Genomic DNA, 21,333 nt, shown 5'->3' on the forward strand with positions numbered 1-21,333 from the left:
GTTGCCCGTGGGCCGTGCCACAGCCCTGCCCCTGTGGGTTCTGTTGGCTCGGACAGTGGCTCGTGCTAGTTGGCAATGGGGCAGGAGACCAGGCCCACTGTCTGCAGGGCACAGCAGCTGGGGCTCTGCTCCCGTCCCAGGCCCCGGCCCCGGCAACCTCTGAGTGAGCAGTGAGCGTCCATCTCTGGGTGCGCAGCTGCCGCGTCCTTTCCCACCCCGAGGCCGGGGTCCTGGGGGCCCCCACGGTGTCTCGCCAGTCCTGCCCTGACCCTTGGCACCCCGCCCTCAACCCCGCTCACCTGCTCCTGGTTGGAGCAGCCTTCTCAGGATCCTGGGTGAACCGTCCCAAGAACGGGCTCTGCTGGGCAGCCACAGCACGGAGGCGGGCAGCCTGCGGCGCCCCCTGCAGGCGCCCGTGAGGTAGAGCCCGGGCCCAGCGAGGGCGAAGAGCGGGACTCGAGCCACAGCACTGGAAACAAAACAAAATGACAAGGAGCCTGGGGATGTCAGAGGCTCCCGGGGTCCCCGTGGGTTGACCTTGAGGAAACTCCAGCCCGCGGGGGCCGCGGGCTGCCGGGGGTGCCCTCAACGCTCCCCTTGCAGCCTGCTGCCCTCTCCAGAGCCCAGGACAGACAGGACACGCGCAGTCACTGTGGGAGTCCTTTACTGCTTCCTGGTGACAGACCCCATGCCTGACCAGGGTGAGAGGGGAGACAGGAGGCCGGGCTGGCCCGGGCAGGACCCGGCGAGCTCAGTTCCCCCGCAAGTTATACTTTGGCTGGCAGGAGAGGCTAGCCGGTCCCCCAACGTCACCGTCCCCTCGGGAACCTGCTGGGAGCAAGGCAGCAAAACCTCAAGAACCTTCCTCGAAGGCCCGCCGCCCCGTCTAGATCCATACCCAGGAACTTCCTTGGTGAGGAAGAGCCTTTGTGTGGATAAAGTTGCCCCAGGAAGCGGGAGGTGGCAGATTCCTGGCACCCTCTCCTCCAGGCTGGACCCTTGCTCCTTGTCTGGCGCCCCAGCCCCGGCCTCCCCTGAGCCTCCGTGGCGCCCCTGGTGGCAGCGGGGACGTAAAGGGTGGGGCGGGCCCCTTTGGGCCAGAAGCAGACTTGAAAGCAGCACCGACATCCCCAGGCCCAGCAGGGAGGCCCGGCTCCGTGTCCACCACCGCTTGCCCGTCATTCAGTGTCCGTCGCCGCTCTGCGGAGGGAGGGCAGCGGCAGGAGGCGTGGTGGTGGAGGTGGCAGGTGCCCGAGGGTTCTGGGGGTGTCCGAGGTGCTGGGACCCCGAGGCAGCTGAGCACAGCCCCCCTGCCCACGCTGTACCAGGGTCTGTCACCGGTGTTTGGTGTGGAGGCTCCAGAGACTGAGCCGTGTTCTCTGAGCTGTGCCATCTGGTGGTCTGGGTCGTTCCTCATGGCCCTGGGGGGGGGGGCTACCCCGGGAGCCGCCCAGCTCAGTGCTCCGGAGAGGATCCGAAGGGCTGCGTCCACAGGGAGAGGTCCAGGAAGATGGTGGAGGCTCCGTGGTAGAGCCAGAGGCGGGGCAGGGCGCCGTGGCGGGCCCAGGCGTCCCGCACAGTGTCGTAGGCCTCCATCTCCACGTGGTAGTCGCCGTCCATGCCCTGCCAGCGGCCGCCCGTCACGTACAGCGTGTCGCCCAGCGGCACCAGGGCCCCGTTCTCATGCAGGCTGTGCTGGGACTGCACCTGCCGAGGCTCAGAGTCAGGGTCTGCGCAGGGCCGGGACACAAGGAGGGGTCTGGGAAGGGGCAGGGGTGCGGGGAGAGGGGTCCGGGCAGGGGTGCCCTTTCCCAGAGCGCCCACTGGGACCTCCCGGGCTGATGTTTCCCCCTCGTAGAGTGAGAGGGGCCCTGGCAGGTGGGGGAACAGATGCCTGAGCCGGTGCTGCCTCCATCCAGCCTCCAGCGAGGCCTGGGAAGACCCTGGACAGCTTCCTCGGAGGGGACATGGGGACAAGAAGTGGCCCCGCCCCCGCAGACACCGGGGAGGGCTGAGCCCCCGCATGACCCCTGATTGACCCCTGGGTCCCATCCCCCCGCTGGCCAGCCTCCGCCCTGTGAGTGGTTGAGCCCAGGGTCTGCAGAGGCTGCGCGGCAACAGAGGCTCCGTGACAGAGCCTGGGGTTGTAGGGAAGGCTCTGTGTGGCCTCCACACAAAGAAAGTGGCCAGGGCCACCCCCTCCCCAAGCTCAAAGAGGGCCAAGGGTGGCCCTGCACGGCAGGGACCCCAGCCCGGCCTGGGGCCTGGGCCTGGTTGAAGCCAGCTGCAGTCCGGGTGGGAAGCTGAGCAGAGCACCTGGCTGGGCCACGCTGTACCCACCCCTCTCCCCCCCACCCCCACCTCAGGGCACAGGATCAGGTGCCTCAGGTCAGCAGAGCCTTGGAGCCAGGGGCAGCTGTGGGCAGCTGTGGGCAGCTGTGGGCAGCAGGACGCAGAGGCCTTGCTGCCACCAGGCAAGCTGGCTCAGGGCCTGGGGAGACTGTAGGCAGGGGCTCAGCATGCAGCTGGGGATGAAGGCACACAGGAGGACAAAGGCCAGGCTGTGCCCCGGGCTGGCCTCTGCAGTGGCCACAGGCCACCCTATGGCCTGAGCCAGGGTGGAAGAAGAGGGGCTGAAGGCTGGCATGGAGGGGGAGGGCTGAGAGTGGAGGCTGGCAGGCTCCCCACACTCACAGCTCAGGCCCCTCCCCAGCACCCACGGCTCCGCTGCTCACAGGAAGGAGCTGCCGAGCCTGGATTTGATCTCCAAAAAGGAAGAAGCCCCCTACTCCCGGAAAATAGGCAGGCAGGGGATGGGACACAAGTGGCCACCAGCTCCTCTCCATCCCGTCTCCTGGGGATGGCCGGAGGATGCTGGGGAGCCCGGAGAGAGGCCCAAGGCCCCGTGGGGCATCCCCCAGCATGGCCTCCAGGCTGATTTCTGCGATGGAGTCTCGGGGGGCAGCGGGAGGTGGGTACCCACCTTTTGCCACAGGTTGGCCCCGGGGTCGTAGACATACACCTTCTTCGTGTTGTCCCCGATGAGGTAGAGCGCCCTGTTCAGCGCGGCACAGCGTGGGGAGGAGAGGTACTTGGGCAGGAAGGGCGAGGCGATCACGCCCCACGCATCTGTGGGGCACAGGTGCTTCAGCAGGGAGGCCAGGGGGCCGGGCAGTCAAGCCCCGTGCACTGCCCCGTGCGGGAAGTCCCTCCAAGCCTGTCTCTCAGTAAGACCTGGCAGCGGGAGTGCCCGAGAATCTCATCCTCAGGAAGGACTTGGGCCTGGAAATTCCATGAGCCAACCCAGCCCGACACACTCCCGGCACCTTGACCTATGCTGCCCCGGGGCTCTGCCTCAGCCCGCCCCACCTCTTCTCCTGCAGGTCTGCGATCCTGCCAGCTCCTGGTCCAGGTCACTCTGGGTGGAGCTTGCCTCAAACACCCCTCACTGCGCCACACTGCCCCTCACTGTCCCTCACTGCCCCTCACTGCCCCTCACTGCCCTCACTGTCCCTCACTGTCCTCACTGTCCCTCACTGCCCCTCACTGTCCTCACTGTCCTCACTGTCCTCACTGCCCCTCACTGCCCCTCACTGTCCCTCACTGCCCCTCACTGCCCCTCACTGTCCTCACTGCCCCTCACTGCCCCTCACTGTCCCTCACTGCCCCTCACTGCCCCTCACTGCCCCTCACTGTCCTCACTGTCCTCACTGCCCTCACTGTCCCTCACTGTCCTCACTGTCCCTCACTGCCCCTCACTGTCCTCACTGTCCTCACTGTCCTCACTGCCCCTCACTGCCCCTCACTGTCCCTCACTGCCCCTCACTGTCCTCACTGTCCTCACTGTCCCTCACTGCCCCTCACTGCCCCTCACTGTCTTCACTGTCCTCACTGTCCTCACTGTCCTCACTGTCCTCACTGCCCCTCACTGCCCCTCACTGTCCTCACTGTCCTCACTGTCCTCACTGTCCTCACTGCCCCTCACTGTCCTCACTGTCCTCACTGTCCCTCACTGCCCCTCACTGCCCCTCACTGTCCTCACTGTCCTCACTGTCCTCACTGCCCTCACTGTCCTCACTGTCCTCACTGTCCTCACTGTCCCTCACTGTCCTCACTGCCCCTCACTGTCCCTCACTGCCCTCACTGTCCTCACTGTCCTCACTGTCCCTCACTGCCCCTCACTGCCCCTCACTGTCCTCACTGTCCTCACTGTCCTCACTGCCCCTCACTGTCCTCACTGTCCTCACTGTCCTCACTGTCCTGACTGTCCTCACTGTCCCTCACTGTCCTCACTGTCCTCACTGTCCCTCACTGCCCCTCACTGTCCTCACTGTCCTCACTGTCCTCACTGTCCCTCACTGCCCCTCACTGCCCCTCACTGTCCTTACTGTCCCTCACTGTCCTCACTGTCCTCACTGCCCCTCACTGTCCCTCACTGCCCTCACTGTCCTCACTGTCCTCACTGTCCTCACTGCCCCTCACTGTCCCTCACTGCCCTCACTGTCCTCACTGTCCTCACTGTCCTCACTGTCCTCACTGCCCCTCACTGTCCCTCACTGTCCCTCACTGTCCTCACTGTCCTCACTGTCCTCACTGTCCTCACTGCCCCTCACTGTCCTCACTGCCCTCACTGCCCTCACTGTCCTCACTGTCCTCACTGTCCCTCACTGTCCTCACTGTCCTCACTGCCCCTCACTGTCCTCACTGTCCTCACTGCCCCTCACTGTCCCTCACTGTCCCTCACTGTCCTCACTGCCCTCACTGTCCTCACTGCCCCTCACTGTCCTCACTGTCCTCACTGTCCTCACTGTCCTCACTGCCCCTCACTGTCCTCACTGCCCTCACTGTCCTCACTGTCCTCACTGTCCTCACTGTCCCTCACTGTCCTCACTGTCCTCACTGCCCCTCACTGTCCTCACTGTCCTCACTGCCCCTCACTGTCCCTCACTGTCCCTCACTGTCCTCACTGTCCTCACTGTCCTCACTGTCCCTCACTGTCCTCACTGTCCTCACTGTCCTCACTGCCCCTCACTGTCCTCACTGTCCCTCACTGTCCTCACTGCCCCTCACTGTCCTCACTGCCCTCACTGTCCTCACTGTCCTCACTGTCCTCACTGTCCCTCACTGTCCTCACTGTCCTCACTGTCCCTCACTGCCCTCACTGTCCCTCACTGTCCTCACTGCCCTCACTGTCCTCACTGCCCCTCACTGCCCTCACTGCCCCTCACTGTCCTCACTGTCCCTCACTGTCCTCACTGTCCCTCACTGCCCCTCACTGTCCTCACTGTCCTCACTGCCCCTCACTGTCCTCACTGCCCCTCACTGCCCTCACTGCCCCTCACTGTCCTCACTGTCCCTCACTGTCCTCACTGCCCCTCACTGTCCTCACTGTCCTCACTGTCCTCACTGTCCCTCACTGTCCTCACTGTCCTCACTGCCCCTCACTGTCCTCACTGTCCTCACTGTCCTCACTGCCCCTCACTGCCCCTCACTGTCCTCACTGTCCTCACTGTCCCTCACTGTCCTCACTGTCCTCACTGTCCCTCACTGCCCTCACTGTCCTCACTGTCCTCACTGTCCCTCACTGTCCTCACTGTCCCTCACTGTCCTCACTGTCCTCACTGTCCCTCACTGTCCTCACTGTCCTCACTGTCCCTCACTGTCCTCACTGCCCCTCACTGCCCCTCACTGCCCCTCACTGTCCTCACTGTCCCTCACTGTCCCTCACTGTCCCTCACTGTCCTCACTGTCCTCACTGTCCCTCACTGTCCTCACTGTCCTCACTGTCACTCACTGTCCCTCACTGTCCTCACTGTCCTCACTGTCCTCACTGCCCCTCACTGCCCCTCACTGTCCTCACTGTCCCTCACTGTCCTCACTGCCCTCACTGCCCTCACTGCCCTCACTGTCCTCACTGTCCTCACTGTCCTCACTGCCCCTCACTGCCCCTCACTGCCCCTCACTGTCCCTCACTGTCCCTCACTGTCCCTCACTGTCCTCACTGTCCCTCACTGTCCTCACTGTCCTCACTGCCCCTCACTGCCCCTCACTGCCCCTCACTGTCCTCACTGTCCCTCACTGTCCCTCACTGTCCCTCACTGTCCTCACTGTCCTCACTGTCCTCACTGTCCCTCACTGTCCTCACTGTCCTCACTGTCCCTCACTGTCCTCACTGTCCTCACTGTCCTCACTGTCCCTCACTGTCCTCACTGTCCTCACTGTCCCTCACTGTCCTCACTGCCCCTCACTGTCCTCACTGTCCTCACTGTCCTCACTGTCCCTCACTGTCCTCACTGTCCTCACTGTCCTCACTGTCCCTCACTGCCCTCACTGTCCTCACTGTCCTCACTGTCCCTCACTGTCCTCACTGTCCCTCACTGTCCTCACTGTCCTCACTGTCCCTCACTGTCCTCACTGTCCTCACTGTCCCTCACTGTCCTCACTGTCCTCACTGCCCCTCACTGTCCTCGCTGTCCTCACTGTCCTCACTGTCCCTCACTGTCCTCACTGTCCCTCACTGTCCTCACTGTCCTCACTGTCCCTCACTGTCCTCACTGTCCTCACTGTCCCTCACTGTCCTCACTGTCCTCACTGCCCCTCACTGCCCCTCACTGCCCCTCACTGTCCTCACTGCCCCTCACTGTCCCTCACTGTCCCTCACTGTCCTCACTGTCCTCACTGTCCTCACTGTCCCTCACTGCCCCTCACTGCCCCTCACTGTCCCTCACTGTCCTCACTGTCCCTCACTGCCCCTCACTGTCCTCACTGTCCTCACTGTCCCTCACTGCCCCTCACTGCCCCTCACTGCCCTCACTGTCCTCACTGTCCCTCACTGTCCTCACTGTCCCTCACTGCCCCTCACTGCCCCTCACTGTCCTCACTGCCCCTCACTGCCCCTCACTGTCCTCACTGTCCTCACTGTCCTCACTGTCCTCACTATCCTCACTGTCCCTCACTGTCCTCACTGTCCCTCACTGTCCTCACTGTCCTCACTGCCCTCACTGTCCTCACTGTCCTCACTGTCCTCACTGTCCTCACTGTCCCTCACTGTCCTCACTGTCCCTCACTGCCCTCACTGTCCTCACTGTCCTCACTGCCCTCACTGTCCTCACTGTCCTCACTGTCCCTCACTGCCCCTCACTGCCCCTCACTGTCCCTCACTGTCCCTCACTGTCCTCACTGTCCTCACTGTCCTCGCTGTCCTCACTGTCCCTCACTGTCCTCACTGTCCTCACTGCCCCTCACTGCCCCTCACTGTCCTCACTGTCCTCACTGTCCCTCACTGCCCCTCACTGTCCCTCACTGTCCTCACTGTCCTCACTGCCCCTCACTGCCCCTCACTGTCCCTCACTGTCCTCACTGCCCCTCACTGCCCCTCACTGTCCTCACTGTCCTCACTGTCCCTCACTGTCCCTCACTGTCCTCGCTGTCCTCACTGCCCCTCACTGTCCTCACTGTCCTCACTGTCCTCACTGTCCTCACTGTCCCTCACTGTCCTCACTGTCCTCACTGTCCCTCACTGTCCTCACTGTCCTCACTGCCCTCACTGTCCTCGCTGTCCTCACTGTCCTTGCTGTCCTCACTGCCCCTCACTGTCCTCACTGTCCTCACTGTCCTCACTGTCCTCACTGTCCCTCACTGTCCTCACTGTCCTCGCTGTCCTCGCTGTCCTCACTGTCCTCACTGTCCTCACTGTCCCTCACTGTCCTCACTGTCCTCACTGTCCTCACTGTCCTCACTGTCCTCACTGCCCCTCATTGCCCCTCACTGTCCTCACTGTCCCTCACTGCCCTCACTGTCCTCACTGTCCTCACTGTCCCTCACTGTCCTCACTGTCCCTCACTGTCCTCACTGCCCTCACTGTCCTCACTGTCCCTCACTGTCCTCACTGCCCCTCACTGCCCCTCACTGTCCTCACTGCCCCTCACTGTCCCTCACTGCCCTCACTGCCCCTCACTGTCCTCACTGCCCCTCACTGTCCTCACTGTCCCTCACTGTCCTCACTGTCCTCACTGTCCTCACTGTCCTCACTGTCCTCACTGCCCCTCACTGTCCTCACTGTCCTCACTGTCCTCACTGTCCTCACTGTCCCTCACTGTCCTCACTGCCCTCACTGTCCTCACTGTCCCTCACTGTCCTCACTGCCCCTCACTGCCCCTCACTGTCCTCACTGTCCTCACTGTCCTCACTGTCCTCACTGTCCCTCACTGTCCTCACTGTCCTCACTGCCCTCACTGTCCTCACTGTCCTCACTGTCCTCACTGTCCTCACTGTCCTCACTGCCCCTCACTGTCCCTCACTGTCCCTCACTGTCCTCACTGTCCTCGCTGTCCTCGCTGTCCTCGCTGTCCTCGCTGTCCTCACTGCCCCTCACTGTCCTCACTGTCCTCACTGTCCTCACTGTCCTCACTGTCCCCTCACTGTCCTCACTGTCCTCACTGTCCTCACTGTCCTCACTGTCCTCACTGTCCCTCACTGCCCCTCACTGCCCCTCACTGCCCCTCACTGCCCCTCATTGCCCCTCACTGTCCTCACTGTCCCTCACTGCCCCTCACTGTCCTCACTGTCCCTCACTGTCCTTCACTGCCATGCACTGCCCTCCCTGGGAGGTGATTCTCTGGCTTTCCAGGCCTTGGCCTCTCCCTGCTCCCCCCCTCCTCCCGCGGATGAGGCCCTTGTAAGAGGTGTGAGGCCGCCCGCTTCCTGTCTCTCAGCCTTGCTGCCCCTCTCTCTTTTCTGAAATAGTACCGGGTCTTGCACTCAGGTCCTAGTTCCTGTCCCTGAGCTGAGTGGGCACTGACTCCACTTCTTGCATCACAGCTGCAATTCCAGTTTTTTTGGTGGTTAATTGGAGGAAAGAGCCTCGTGGACTCCTTCTAGGGCTGGCTTTTAACCTCAGTCTCAGATCTCAAGTCTCCTGAGTAGCTCGGATTCCAGGTGTGAGCCCGTGGGACTGTAGCCTTTCGGAGGGGGCCCGTGGCGCCTGACCCTCCTGGCACGGGCCTTGGGGCCAGGGTGTCTCCGAGTCTGCCCACCTGTCACGGGGTTGTAGCACTGCAGGGCCAGAGCGTTGTACTTGCAGGCGCTGGAGCCCACCAGGTAGAGCCGGCCCTGGCAGCTGGCGGCCGAGAAGTTGCTGACATACTTGATGGCGGGGCTGACGGGCGTCCAGCTGTCCGTGTAGGGGTCGTAGCTCTCCACCTCCACCACATCCAGCGTGGTGCCTGTGGGGGCGGGGTTCCCGGCGGGATCAGGGTAGAAGGGGCTGAGGCAGAGGACGGGGGCCTGCAAACTCGGGTCTAGGGCTTTCTAGGGTGCTGAGGACAACCCAGGGTGCCCCACTGGCGAAAGGCAAGGGAAGGGTGGCGTGGCTCCAAGGCAGCGAGCACATCTCACGTGCAGGGGAGCTGGGGCTCTGGGAGGCCTGTGCCAAGAAGCAGTGGGAGTGGGCCCGTGGAACCAGGAGGGGTCTGCAGGGAGTCCCGTACTAAGCATGGGGACCCTTTTCTGTGGAAGGCCATTTGGATGTTTATTGTGTTTATGGGCCATACAAAATTTCCGGTACAGGCAATAGCCCCTGAGAAGTGTGCGTGTCTGCCTGTCATGTGCCAGGTGATTTTGCAGGCCTTATGCAGTCCGCGGGCAGGACGGCTCCTGAGCTGTAGGCAGCCCAGGTCTCCGGGGTGTCAGGAGGCGGCTGGAGCGGGAAAGCACATTTGCTCCCCTGTGGGTCTGACGTCAGCCTTTGTGAGGCCCTGGGGGCCCCGGCGTGCTGGGGCTCTGGGACTGTGTGTGCCATCTGATCTGTGGCCAAGAACCCAGCTGCCACCCAGGGCGAAGGGGTCAGCCAGGACAGACGGCACAGGTGGGCTCAGAGCTGGGCTGGAACCGGGGGGACTTTGGGAACCTCTACACTTCTCAATAGTCATTCACTTGGCAAGTTCCTTGCTGCGGTGCCCTGTGTTAGGCCTGACAGATGACAACAGCAGAAAGGCCCCTGGGGACTTCCCACCCCAGGGCCCACCCCGGTGGCTTTGGGCTAAGGGCCAAGCCTGTCTGGAATGGTCTGGTCCTCCTTCCCAGGGACTTGAAGCCTCTGTCGGCACAAACTGTCCCGCTCATTCTGTCCCAAGACCTTGGAAGCTACCTCGCCTGCCCTCCCCATGGATTCCGAGAGCCCACGGGGGGGGGGGGGCTAGGTGGGGCCCACTGGTCCCCCAGGGCGCCCCGGGAGGTGAAGGGACAGGCTCATGCTGCAGGAAGGAGAGGCCCCTAGAGCCGAGTGGTGAGCGAGGCCTCACCTCCGATGGCATAGATCTCCCCATTGAGCGCGGCGCTGGCGTGGTTGGTGCGGGCCTTCAGCATGGGTGCCACGGGCTTCCACGCTGCCTCCTTCAGGGGGAAGCACCAGGCCTGGGTGGTCGACCAGGTGTCAGTCTTGGTGCCCCGGGAGCCACCTGCCAGGAGAGGTTTTGGAGTTTCTGGGCCTGCGGAGGCTGAGCCCCGAAGCCCCTCCGTCCACCCTCCATGCCAGGCTGTGATTGCAAAGGTGTTGAACATGCCAGTCCCTGGGCCCGGGGTAAGACTGTGGGTGGCATCTACTATGGGACTGGTCCCTCGGCCCCCCCAAAGAGACAAGTGTTGTTATTCCATCAGGAGAAACTTCCTCCCTCAACCAAATCTTATAGAGACTTTAACTCCTCAATACTGAGAAGCAGAGAGAGGCCCCATACTCAGTGCTTCCTGGGAGGCCCGGCTTTGGGGCCCTGTAGAGCCGGCCTGGGCCTTCAAACCATGAGCACCCAGCAGTACACGCTGGATTTACACCTCCCGGCCCTCATGGGGGAAGGCCTGGGGTCTTGGCTCCCTCAGGGGTCCCGCTGAGTGGGCAGTGCTGGGTCCGGGGTCCTCACTGGGCCAGGCGCTGGCCAGGCATCCTGGAAGCTGACCCTGGCTGCCCACCTGTGACGTAGACGTCGTTGTTGAGTGCCGCCAGCGAGAAGCCCCACTTGTGGTAGTCGGGGAAGTCCGGGAGAGCCATCCACCTCCCTGGAGGACGGGACGGGCGAGGGTCAGCGTGGCTCTGCCTCGCGCTGGCTGCAGAAGTGACCCACTCACCAGTGGGGAAGGGCATGGAGGGGTCCACTGGCCACAAGGTGAGGGCATCACCCGGGAGAGGTGCCAGAGCCAGCCCTGCGGCTCATCTTACCCTCTGCCGTCCACAGCACCCCTCAGTGCCCGGATGAAGACTGGACACGGGATGGCACCCAGGCTGTAGGCTCACCCTGGCCTGGAGTGGACCGTTCGGCCTGGGTCTAAGCCCCTCGGCCAGGAGGGGTGTGGGCTATCACTGTGGTATGATGCCCGTGTCCCTCATCCCTGGTTCATTCGTCCATCCTGGGTCCCTGCTCTGCGCACGAGGCCGCTAAGGAACCAGACAGCAGCTCTGAAGCAGGCAGTGTGGCTCCAACCCCCAGCCCCCGTGCCTCCACAGACCCAGCCTCAGTCTTCCCTCTCCCTCCCCCCCTCCCCGCCATGGAGTGGGGGTAACCGTGGCTGCCCCGGAAGGTGTGCTAGTGGCTAGAGCAGAGCGATGGGCCAAGGTGGAGCTGCCTTCCTGCTGCTTCCCAGGGTGAACTGAAGCAAGGGATAAGAGAACACTCGGGAAGATAGCAATGTGAGCCTGCAACCATGGGAGGCGTGGCGGGAAGTCCCCCGGGGTCGCTCTGTTGTTTTTGACTGTTTCCGGGACATGTGGGATTCTAGGCTCATGGTGAGCAGAGCTGGTGCTGTGGGCAGGGACGAAGTGTCCCCTGACTCACGGCTGTGTCACCCAGGGGGCATGGCCCAGCCGCTGGCGGCCACCGCTGCCAGCCAGCTGCTCCCCCTGACGTCACCCCCGATCGCCTCTGCCCCAGATGGCCGCCTCAGCCCTCCTCCTGCCAGGCCAGCGGCTGATGTCCCCCATAGCCGGTGACCGGCCTCTGCCCAGGAAACCACCAGCCCTCACCAGCCTTCCCCAAACACGGGGAAAATGAGACAGAGGCCACTGTGGGGGACACAGGCTCCAGGGCCCCTGCCCTCGGCTCAGAGAAAACAGAGGGCTGTCCAGGGAGGTCAGCACCTGGTCAAGGGCCAGTTGGAACCCTGCTGGGGCTGACCCTGAACCCGAGTTCTCACTTGTGGGCTTCCCGCCCACACGCCCAGTTCTCCATTTCTCGTGAGACCTTCCTCCTCTCATGGCTACACAAGACACCAGAACGAAAGCAGCAGCTCAGGCCACCCTCCTCGAGTGGCATGGGGAGCAGGAGAGCTCTGTCCTGGCCCCAGGACCCAACAAACCAGCGGGCCTCCCTCTCCCTGAAGACAGCTGCTCCACCACCCAGGCCCGCTCAGCCTTCCCACCATGGCCCGTGGTGTACTAGGAAGTCCCGTGAAAATCACCAGGCACCCGGGACAGGGACTGGGGTGGGTCCCCTGTGTCTGGGCACCTTTCTGGCCCTGCCCACTCGCAGGCATGCCTCCCCCGTGGGCGTGACCGTGCGTGGGGTGGTGCAGCCGGTACTCACTGGCCTTGGTGTTGTAGAACGCGAAGTTCCCGAGATGGGGGGTGGGGTCTTCGCTGCCCTCCTCCTCCTCTTCCATGGCCTGCCCGCCCACCACCACCAGCACCTCCTGCAGCTTCTGCTGCAGGCCAGGCAGCACCTGTGGGCAGGAGCCGGGTCAGAGTGGCCGGCAGAGATCCACCAGGGGGGTTCTGTGTCGGTGCCTATGTGTGGGCTGGGTAGGCCTCCACAAACACACACACATGCACACATATGTGTACACATGGGCTTGTGTGCATGCATGTGTGTGAATGCCCTGGCTGGGCCAGCAGCTGCGTAGCTGTGGGAAGCACTTTTTGCCCACCCTGGAGCCACTCACTCCCGCATACACCCTTCAGAGACCCTAGAGCTGGTCCTCAGGCCCCTCCATGAGTCCCTGTCTCCAGGTCCCCCGCTCCCTCCCAGCCTGCCAGGGAGCCTCGGCTCAGTGGGTTCAGCAGCCTACGTCTGCATGGGACGTGTGGCTGGCGCTGTCCCAGGCTACAGGCCTGGGTGTCCAGGCCTCCCATCCTTAAGTACAAGATGATGAAGTGGGCGTCCAGCGGGCAGGCCGCCCGGGAGCTCCAGCGACTGGCGACCAAGTGGAGGCCAGGGTTAGCGCTTTGCTGCAGCCGCTATCCACACTCCACGGGGCCTGTGGCTGCCTGCATGTCCACCCCACAGGCCCTGGGCAGGCTGCTGGCCGCTGCCCTCCACCGGCATCTCGACTTGGCCACACCTGAGCCTGTTCTTCCACGAGGACCCGCCCCACGCCAGTCTGCCGCATCACAAACAGAAGGACCTCTAAGGGCTTGGTGGGCACCTTCAGATGCAGCTTCCGTGGCCTCTGGGCCCCCGCTGCCCCACTTTCCTTGATGGTGCTTCCTTCCTATCTCCCGCCAAGCTCCTGCCCCCACTCCAGGGCCCAGTTCCAATGCCACGTCCTCCAGAGAGCCCGCCCCGATGCCCAGCCTCCCCAGGCTGTCCCCGCCCAGGGCCGGCTGTTCTGCTCTACTTTCGGTCAGTTTCTAGGTTCATCCTTGCTGAGTCCTGGGCTCCTTCAGGCCAGGGGCCCTTCCGGTTCCCCTCCCTAAGCCCCACAGTCTGTACTGACGGGGTGAATGGCAATGCCGTCACATGACACTAACTTGAGGCGCCGTGGTGCAAGGTTGCAGGGTGCTTTGGATCCTGAGATCCCTCCCATGCCTCACTCACCTCACTCCGGCCCTGGGCCAGGGCCTCCCGGCACGCCTCTGACCCCTGGATCAGGGGCTCCGTGGCCAGCAGCTGCTGCACGCAGGGCCCGGGCACGGCGTCCAGACGCACCAGGCTAAGGAGCTCAGGCAGGTGGGCGGCCCGGGCCTGGGGGTCATGGCGCACCCAGCGCAGCAAAGCTTCCAGCCTGCTCTGCTCTGGCTGTGCCTGAAGCAGGTCGCTGGCCAGACAGGCTGCCAGCCGCTCCCGGGACAGCTGCAGGAACTCCTCCTCCTGGGCCACAGCCTCAAAGTTCTCCCGCAGGAAGGCCCAGGCCTTCGCGGCCACACCCGGCAGCCCCTGCTGCTCCCCAAACTCACAGATGCCCAGACAGTTGGTGGCATCCAGCTGCTGCTGGAGGTAGCGGCCGCAGACCTTCTGCACGGCGGGGAAGTGGAGGTGGGAGGCGGTGCGCGTCAGCGCCTCCACGTTGCTCTGCGTGATGGTCAGCCGGCCCGTGTACACGAAGTCCACCAGCTGTCCCACCACATCCGGCTCCACGTCCCGCAGCTCCACGCGCGCAGAGAAGCTCTCGGTGAAGTCTCCAGCAAACATGGCGTAGAAGTAGGGGCTGCTCAGTGCCAGGAGGCCGCGGTGGCAGGGCAGCTCCCGGCCACACACCAGCAGCGTGACGTCCGCCAGCTTGGGCAGGGCACGCAGCCGCTGCAGGCCGTCCAGCATGTCCTGGGCGTGAGAGGGCAGCTGGAAGTCCAGGTCATCCATGTTCCGCACCATGGTGCTGTGGCTTTGGGGTCTGTGTAGTGCTGTGGGTCTGTCTATCTGCCCAATGCCTGAGGCCACTCTGAGCAACTAGGGAGGAAGACAGCAGCATCAGATGGGAGCCACAGTCTCATTCCCCTCCCCGTCCCCCCCTCCCCCCCCCCTCCCCGTCCCTATCATCTGCCATTCCTGCCCCATTCATCCAGGCCCAAGTCCTTCGAGGCAGACCGTGTGCTGCCCCTTCTTTCAGGGAGCAAGCTGAGGCTCAGAAGGCCAGACCTCCCACCAGGGCCAGGTAGGCAGGCAGAACAGGGCCTCCTCCATGGGCCTGCTTACCCTGCGGGGCTGCACGGCGCAGACCCAGAGCACAGAGCAAGAGCCTCTATTCCAGACCCAACATTCCTGGGCAGGCCGTGGGAGTGATTCCAGATTTCCTGCCTCACTGGTTTCCTGACGTGCCTAGGTGACCTTGCTGACCTTGGGTGAGCCACGCCCCTCTCTGATCGAGAGGCTGAGGCTAAGGGGTCTCGATCACCAGGCCTCCCTTGAAGCCCCTGCACATACAGTGTACCCCACTTACCAGGACACAGCTCGGGCCTCTCCCTGCACTGACCCCTAAGTCCAACGACTGTCCCATCAGATAAATGCTATCATTAACAGCTGGGTAAGCTGAGGCACAGAAGCACTGCTCACGATCACACAGCCAGGTAATGGGGAAGCTTGGTCCATGGTTACACAAGGTACAACCTGAGGTCGTTTCCAGAGAGAAACTTCACGTGGCAGAGCCCGTGATGTCAGTCACAAGCCTGCCACAGGGCTGGTTGATGCTGTGCAGTTAATTTGCGTACGCCTAGGTATTTTCCCCTAAGAAAACTGTTCCTCAAACCGCATAGGAAGCCTTCCGCCCTGGGTGCCACAGTGCCAGGCCTCCGCAGAGGCATCTGACCACCAGGGGGCGCCTCGCAGCACCGTGGGCAATGGTGGAATGCCAGGGGCGGAGTGGTGTCAAATGTCACAGCCCCCCCCCCCCCCCCCGTGGAGCTGGTAAACTGCTGAGTCTGCAGCAAGGGATGGGCAGGGAGAGGGGGTGGGGGGCAGGAGCCCAGTCCCCCCCCCCGCCTTGCCCCGGGGCGCTCTGCTGCCCACAGAGCCAGAAATGTCCCAGGGGCTGACTTAGGCCTTCCAGGGAGCAGCCTGGGCACATGCCCACACAGGACAGCATTGGAAGCCACAGCCGCAGTACAAGGCCAGCCGCAGCTGGGTGTCCACCTCCTGATCCCCTGGGGCCTCTGTGGGGTAGGCCGGTAGATTGGGGGGCAAGGGAGGCCTTGCTCCCAGCCACCGCCCACAGATCTCACATCTCACTGCGCTGCCTCTGGGCTGCGATGGTGGCTGCCAGGCAAGAGTGCCCAGCTCTCCATGAGGGGTCTCCCACTCCCTCCACCTGCTGCCCAGTGGTCCTAGCATGGGAGGAGGCTCCGGGGGTCTCAGGGCCCCTCCCTGGCTGTCCAGGAGGCGAGGGTGGCCAGGAAGGACAGCGAGGAGTCTTAGCCCAGCCGGGCTGGAGTCCCAGGGCTCCCATCTCTCCTGGCTTGGTTTTCCAGCCAGGACATGAGGAAGTGTGCCTGACCCCCCCCCCCCCCCCCGGCCCACCCCTCGGCGTGGCCTAGCCAGCGGGCTTTGTCCAAAGTATTCAGCCCTGTGGTCCCCAGGCTGCCCGGCTGCCCTTGTGGCTGCCTGCCTGTATCAAGGCCACCTGGCTTGTCACCCCCTCTCCCCAGGGCCCCCAGCCTACCTCTCAGTGGATTCTGGGCCCTCGCTGAGATGGGAGTCCTGAGGACAGGACTGGAGCCACGGTGCAGAGCGTGGAGGTCGGCTGGGCTGGGCTGGGCTGGGCTGGGCTGGGCTGGGCTGGGCTGGGCTGGGCTGGGGCTGGGCTGGGCTGGGCTGGGCTGGGCTGGGCTGGGCTGAGCTGGGAAGCCACGCGGGGGCCAGGGGTATTTTTAGCCTTTGTCTGCACAGGAGGGGGCATGGAGGGTGGAGCTGGGTGACAGCGCTGCAGCCCTTGCTCTGAAAGCTCACAGTCCACATGTTGTCTAAGGGTCTGGGCCTCTGGGTGACCGAGGGCCTTCCAGGAGCTTCCGGGACAAAGAAGAGTTTTTGCGCCCTCTGGGCAGCCAGGCTGAGGTGGATGGGGGAGAATGCATTGGGGGGACGTGTGCAACGGGGGGACAGTGAGATCCCCGCTCGGGGTGGGAGGCTGAGTGGAGGCCAGGTGCTGCAGGGCCGTGAGGAGCCCTCCAGGGCCCCCCGCAAGGGCAGGGGGAGCCACACAGAGGCAGGCCTCGGCTTTGGGCAGCACTGGTGTCTCCATTCATCCCCAGTACCCAAGGCAGCTCAGAAAAATGGGGTCATCTAAAAATAAAGCAGCGGAGTCCACACACTGTCCGGGGCCCGGACGCAGTTCAGGAGCGTGATCTCGTCGGGTTGAGCTGGGGAGCTGACAAGGCTGGCACACCCTGCCGTGCCAGTGCCCAGAGCCGAGCCTCGCAGCCAGGGGCCGCGGGTGTGCAGAGGGGCCTCAGCCCGGGGCGGCCATGCCAGGAGTCAGGGAGCGGCAGTTGCCAGGCCCCAAGTCCACCAGGAATAGACTGATGCTCTGACAACACAGGGCCCGGCAGACACGCTTACAGACGGGCGGCGTGGACGCCCCCGGGAACAGCGCGCCTAGACACTGTTTAGGGTTCTGACAGCCAGACCTGGGAACACACATGTCTGCCTGGCCAGCGCAGCAGCCCAGGAGGCAACACGAACTGGTCACCACAGCCCTGCTGGAGGAAAGAGGCAGCCGCTGCCCGGTGCCTAGCTCCATGCCGAGCCTCCGCGGCAGCGGGCAAGTGCGCCCCTGCCCGCCCCAGCCCACCCCGCGGGGCTCTCCTCTTGGCATTAGGCCTCACATGGGTGTCCTCATTCCATGGATGTCCTCGGCTGTCCTATACGCCCCCCAGAGGGGGACGGGCGGCAGGCCTTGGCTTTGTCCATTTATAGACAGAGTGAGGGGTCACTGCACCTCTGCTCGGCCTGGAGGAGGTGAGGGCAGGGGCACTAAGGACAGCTCCCGGGTGCTGGCTCGACTGGGCACAGGGCCGCGAGCCAAGTGAGTGGGCCTCCCAGGAGGCATTGTGGGGTTCAGAGGCCCAGGGCCTCAGACCACAGGTCTGTCAGGGGCCACTGGATGCCAGGGCTCAAGATGGATCCTGTTGGACAGACTGCTTCACAGCAATGCATGTTTTCAATGCGTGACTTGTTTATTTCTGGGACAAGAGTAACACAGACAATACAAGCTGCACCCACCACAGGCCATACCCTAGACATCCCGATTCCTCCCGTCCGGTCCTGCGAATGTCTGTTCTCACTGCGCAGTGCGGAATCATAAGCATCTGTGATGAGATCAGGGCTGTAAACATGGGTGTCAGTTTCATCTCCGCAACGCCTCACTTTCTCAGGTGGGAAGGGACATGTGCCTCCTGGGTGGAGATGCGGGGCATCGGATTCAACCTGGTGATTAGTTTCCCCAGGATAGAACCTGAGCTCAAAACCACTGAGTAAGAATGTGCACCAGGGGCTCACGTCTGTTATCCTAGCTACTCAGGCGGCTGAGATCTGAGCACTGAGGTTAAAAGCCAGCCTGGCAGGAACAACACTGGGTCTAAGGACCATGGCCTCGTTCTCACGGCCATCCTGACACCTTGCTGGGTGCAGAGAGCTTTCCTCCCAGCTCTGAAAAGCCTAGTGGTAGGAGAGGCCAGCTGATGCTTAGCTGCAGGAGAACTCCACCTCACAGATATGCAGATGTCATGCCCTTTAGCCCTAGGAAAGCTTTGCTACAGAGAATGCTGGCCCTAGGTTTCCTCTACATGGTCTGATTGCTTGCCTCTATCTCCCTAAGTGGAAAATTTGTATCCCCCTTATATGTAAGTTTAGCTGACTCTGAGCTACTGTAGGCTCTCCAATAAAGACTCTCAATTTGACCTCTCAAAATGTGGCCTCTCTCTGTTTTCTAATGCTGGCAAGCGCATGCTCACTTGGGCGCGTGCGCGCACACACACACACTAACACACACACACAGTTTGGGAAGAGAGCTTGCTCATTTGTCTCTGCAGGCTGTGAGGCCCACCGGGTAGGGTGCTCAAGGCTGACCAGCCACATGCTTTTCTGGGCTAGTGGTTTACAGTGACTCTTCCATGTGGGTTGATCTGGGGCACAGGGTGCTGTGGTCATTCTTGTTCTGATAGAAAATCAGCTCTCAGCACAATTCTCTGAGAACTGCGGTGGTGTCTTCAACTCAGATGTCTGTTTTCAGGTGGAGTTGGCGTCGCCATGTCTGAGGTGCCACTCTCTGTAACTGTAATGTGTTCGGATCAGAAGCAAGCCCCTCCTTGGCACTCTCCAGTTGTATCTCTCAGCTGTTGCCCTGTAACAAGTCTCCCCAACCCAGTGTCTCTGAACAAATGCTGGGTCGCCGTTTCTTTTGACATGGTCCTTTCAGAAGGTCTCATTAGGCCACACTGGGGGTCCAGCCCAATTGCAGTCATCTGATACAGAGTGGAGGCTGGAGGGCTGTGTGTGGGGCTCACATCCGTCCCTGGGTCTGTACAGATGTGTTCAGTGGTAATGGTTTCCTTGAGGTGTAGAAAGAGCAAAGGGGCTGAGCACTGGTGCTTCATGCCTGTAATTCTAGCTACTTAGGAGGCTAAGATCTGAGGATTATGGTTTGATGCCAGACTGGGCAGGAAAAGTGCATGAGACTCTTATCTCCAATTAATCACAGAAAAAGCTGGAAGTGGAGTTGTGGCTCAAATGGTAGAGCGCTATCCTTGAGCAAAAGAGCTCAGGGACAGTGCCCAGGCACAGAGTTCAAGCCCCAGAACTGGCAAAAAAAAGAAAAAAGAAAAGAAAGAAAAAAGAAAGAGTAAGGGGCTGGGGTCGCAGCGTTTGTGTGGCGTCCAGAAGTGATATAACTTGTGCAGTCTTGCAGGATGTCATGACGGGCGAGAGGCAGGCCTCACAGCTGCCTTTGATTCCTTCAAATAAACCTGACAGTCATCTACAGAAAAGCAGATCGGCTCTGCCTCACACCTGGCTGCTGGTGGAGCACTGCTGCGGGAGCACGGACATCTTTATCATGTTCATGACCAGCTGGTGGTCAGTAACATCGCTTGCTCTAGGCAGCATTCCCCACCTCCCGCCACGGTTTCTGTCTCTACCTTTCCACGTAGCCCACCTCCAACCCTCACACTTTCTGGGGCATAGAGAAGCGCCTCCCCACAACACACACACACATACACACAACTTACCAGGAAGCCTGTTCCGTGTCTGGCCCCTCAGGCCTCAGTGCTCTTTTACCAAATTGATGACATTACAGGCAGCAGGCAGAGCTTATTGCTGCGAGCATGGACTGGCGGCCAGCCCTGCCGACTCTGGGCAGCCCTGCTGCTCCTCATGGGGGCTGCTGTGGGGCAGGCTCCCTCCCAGCGCATCGGAACCACTAGCTGTCCAGCCCCACTCCAAGCAAAGAGCCAGATCTCTGCCTGTCAGACCCCCTGAACCCAGGTCCTTCCCCTCCCAGATCTTGTTAGTACCTCCAATAGCCTGGATCTGCCCAGCTGGGAAACTGAGGCCCAGAGACTGTGAGGGACGTAATTTAGGCTAACAAGGTGGGCTGGGACATCCAAGCTGGTGCGCTGGCTTCCCGCCCAGAAGCCACTCAGGGCTGGCTCCACCCAGCTAGGCCAGCCCCTCCCCTCCCCTCCTGCTTGGCCAGCTTCACCTGGCCAGTGGCCCTGACGGGATCAGGAGATTCCAGAATGTTTGAACATTCCTAGAAGTGGTGAGGCTCCAGGGAGGTCTCCAAAAGGAAGAGGCCTCCACCCGGCCCTCGGGTCCCAGATTTGTATGACAGAAAAAAACAACTTTAGGACACATCAAAGTAGAGGGCAAGAAAGTTTATTAGTAAAGCAAAGCAGAAGATAGTACCCCTCCCCCAGACAGGGTGCGGGCACACCTGGTACACCCCTTCCTCCAGACGGGGTGCGGGCACACCTGGTACACCCCTTCCTCCAGACGGGGTGCGGGCACACCTGGTACACCCCTTCCTCCAGACGGGGTGCGGGCACACCTGGTAAGGAGGCGTTGGCTGCTCTGGCTACAGGATACTGATGCTGAAAGGTGGGCTGGTTTGTTTGAATTCGTCTTAGGCTGAGGGCTTCTCTTTATTCTGGACACCTGGTGCATTCGACCGTTTCTGCTTTCTGCTGTGAAGACCTTAGCCATCAGGCCCAGAGCATTCAGACCTGGCCAGTTTACTGCATTTGGGTCACATTGACATATATGTCTGCCGTCCTTGAGCACCCCTTTCAAAAATGGGGAGTGTCCAGCCCTCAGGTCGTACAGCCTGCCAAATCACGTAAGACCCCGGAGCACACACGTGCCTCTCGGAAGCTTTCCCTTGGCTGCCGGTGGCTGTCTGCCTGTCTGGAGAATTCCCTGTGAACAATGTTACAAATACTCCGATGGCCCTTGGCGAAACAAGGTTCCTCGCCGCGGCCGGTTCACACAGAACTACATCAGACGCTCCTTCAAGCCACGTGTCCGTCCTGAACTTCCGCCTTCTTTGCAAATGCTTCTGTGAGCAGACATTGCCGCCTACCCCTGTGTCTTTCTTTAAGACATCCTCGCTCAGTTTCCAAGCGCGGTGACCTCTGGGCGAGCGGGT

General features: G+C 62.0%; 1 protein-coding gene across 1 annotated transcript; it reads right to left on the minus strand.

Annotated features, from left to right (window-relative positions):
• Positions 1 to 1,332: 1,332 nt before the first annotated feature.
• On the minus strand, positions 1,333 to 14,573 carry Klhl30 (kelch like family member 30). Its single transcript, XM_042702356.1, has 7 exons — positions 13,800 to 14,573; positions 12,570 to 12,705; positions 10,963 to 11,049; positions 10,302 to 10,457; positions 9,036 to 9,224; positions 2,984 to 3,129; positions 1,333 to 1,707 (listed from the first exon to the last, which is right to left on the minus strand). Exons 1-7 carry the CDS (start codon positions 14,571 to 14,573, stop codon positions 1,456 to 1,458), a joined length of 1,740 nt encoding a protein of 579 aa, XP_042558290.1. The 3' UTR covers positions 1,333 to 1,455.
• Between the last annotated feature and the right edge of the window lie 6,760 nt (positions 14,574 to 21,333).

This window comes from Dipodomys spectabilis, unplaced genomic scaffold (genome assembly GCF_019054845.1).
Source record: "Dipodomys spectabilis isolate Male_0828 unplaced genomic scaffold, ASM1905484v1 ptg000321l, whole genome shotgun sequence".
NCBI classification, from domain to species: Eukaryota; Metazoa; Chordata; class Mammalia; order Rodentia; family Heteromyidae; genus Dipodomys; species Dipodomys spectabilis.

Coding starts and splice junctions, on each gene's coding strand:
- Klhl30 (XM_042702356.1), bottom strand. CDS start 14,573: ATGGTGCGGAACATGGATGACCTGGACTTCCAGCTGCCCTCTCACGCC. Junction 11,050..12,569: donor GTTCTACAACACCAAGGCCA/GTGAGTACCGGC, acceptor CCCGTCCTCCAG/GGAGGTGGATGGCTCTCCCG. Junction 10,458..10,962: donor CAACGACGTCTACGTCACAG/GTGGGCAGCCAG, acceptor CTCTCCTGGCAG/GTGGCTCCCGGGGCACCAAG.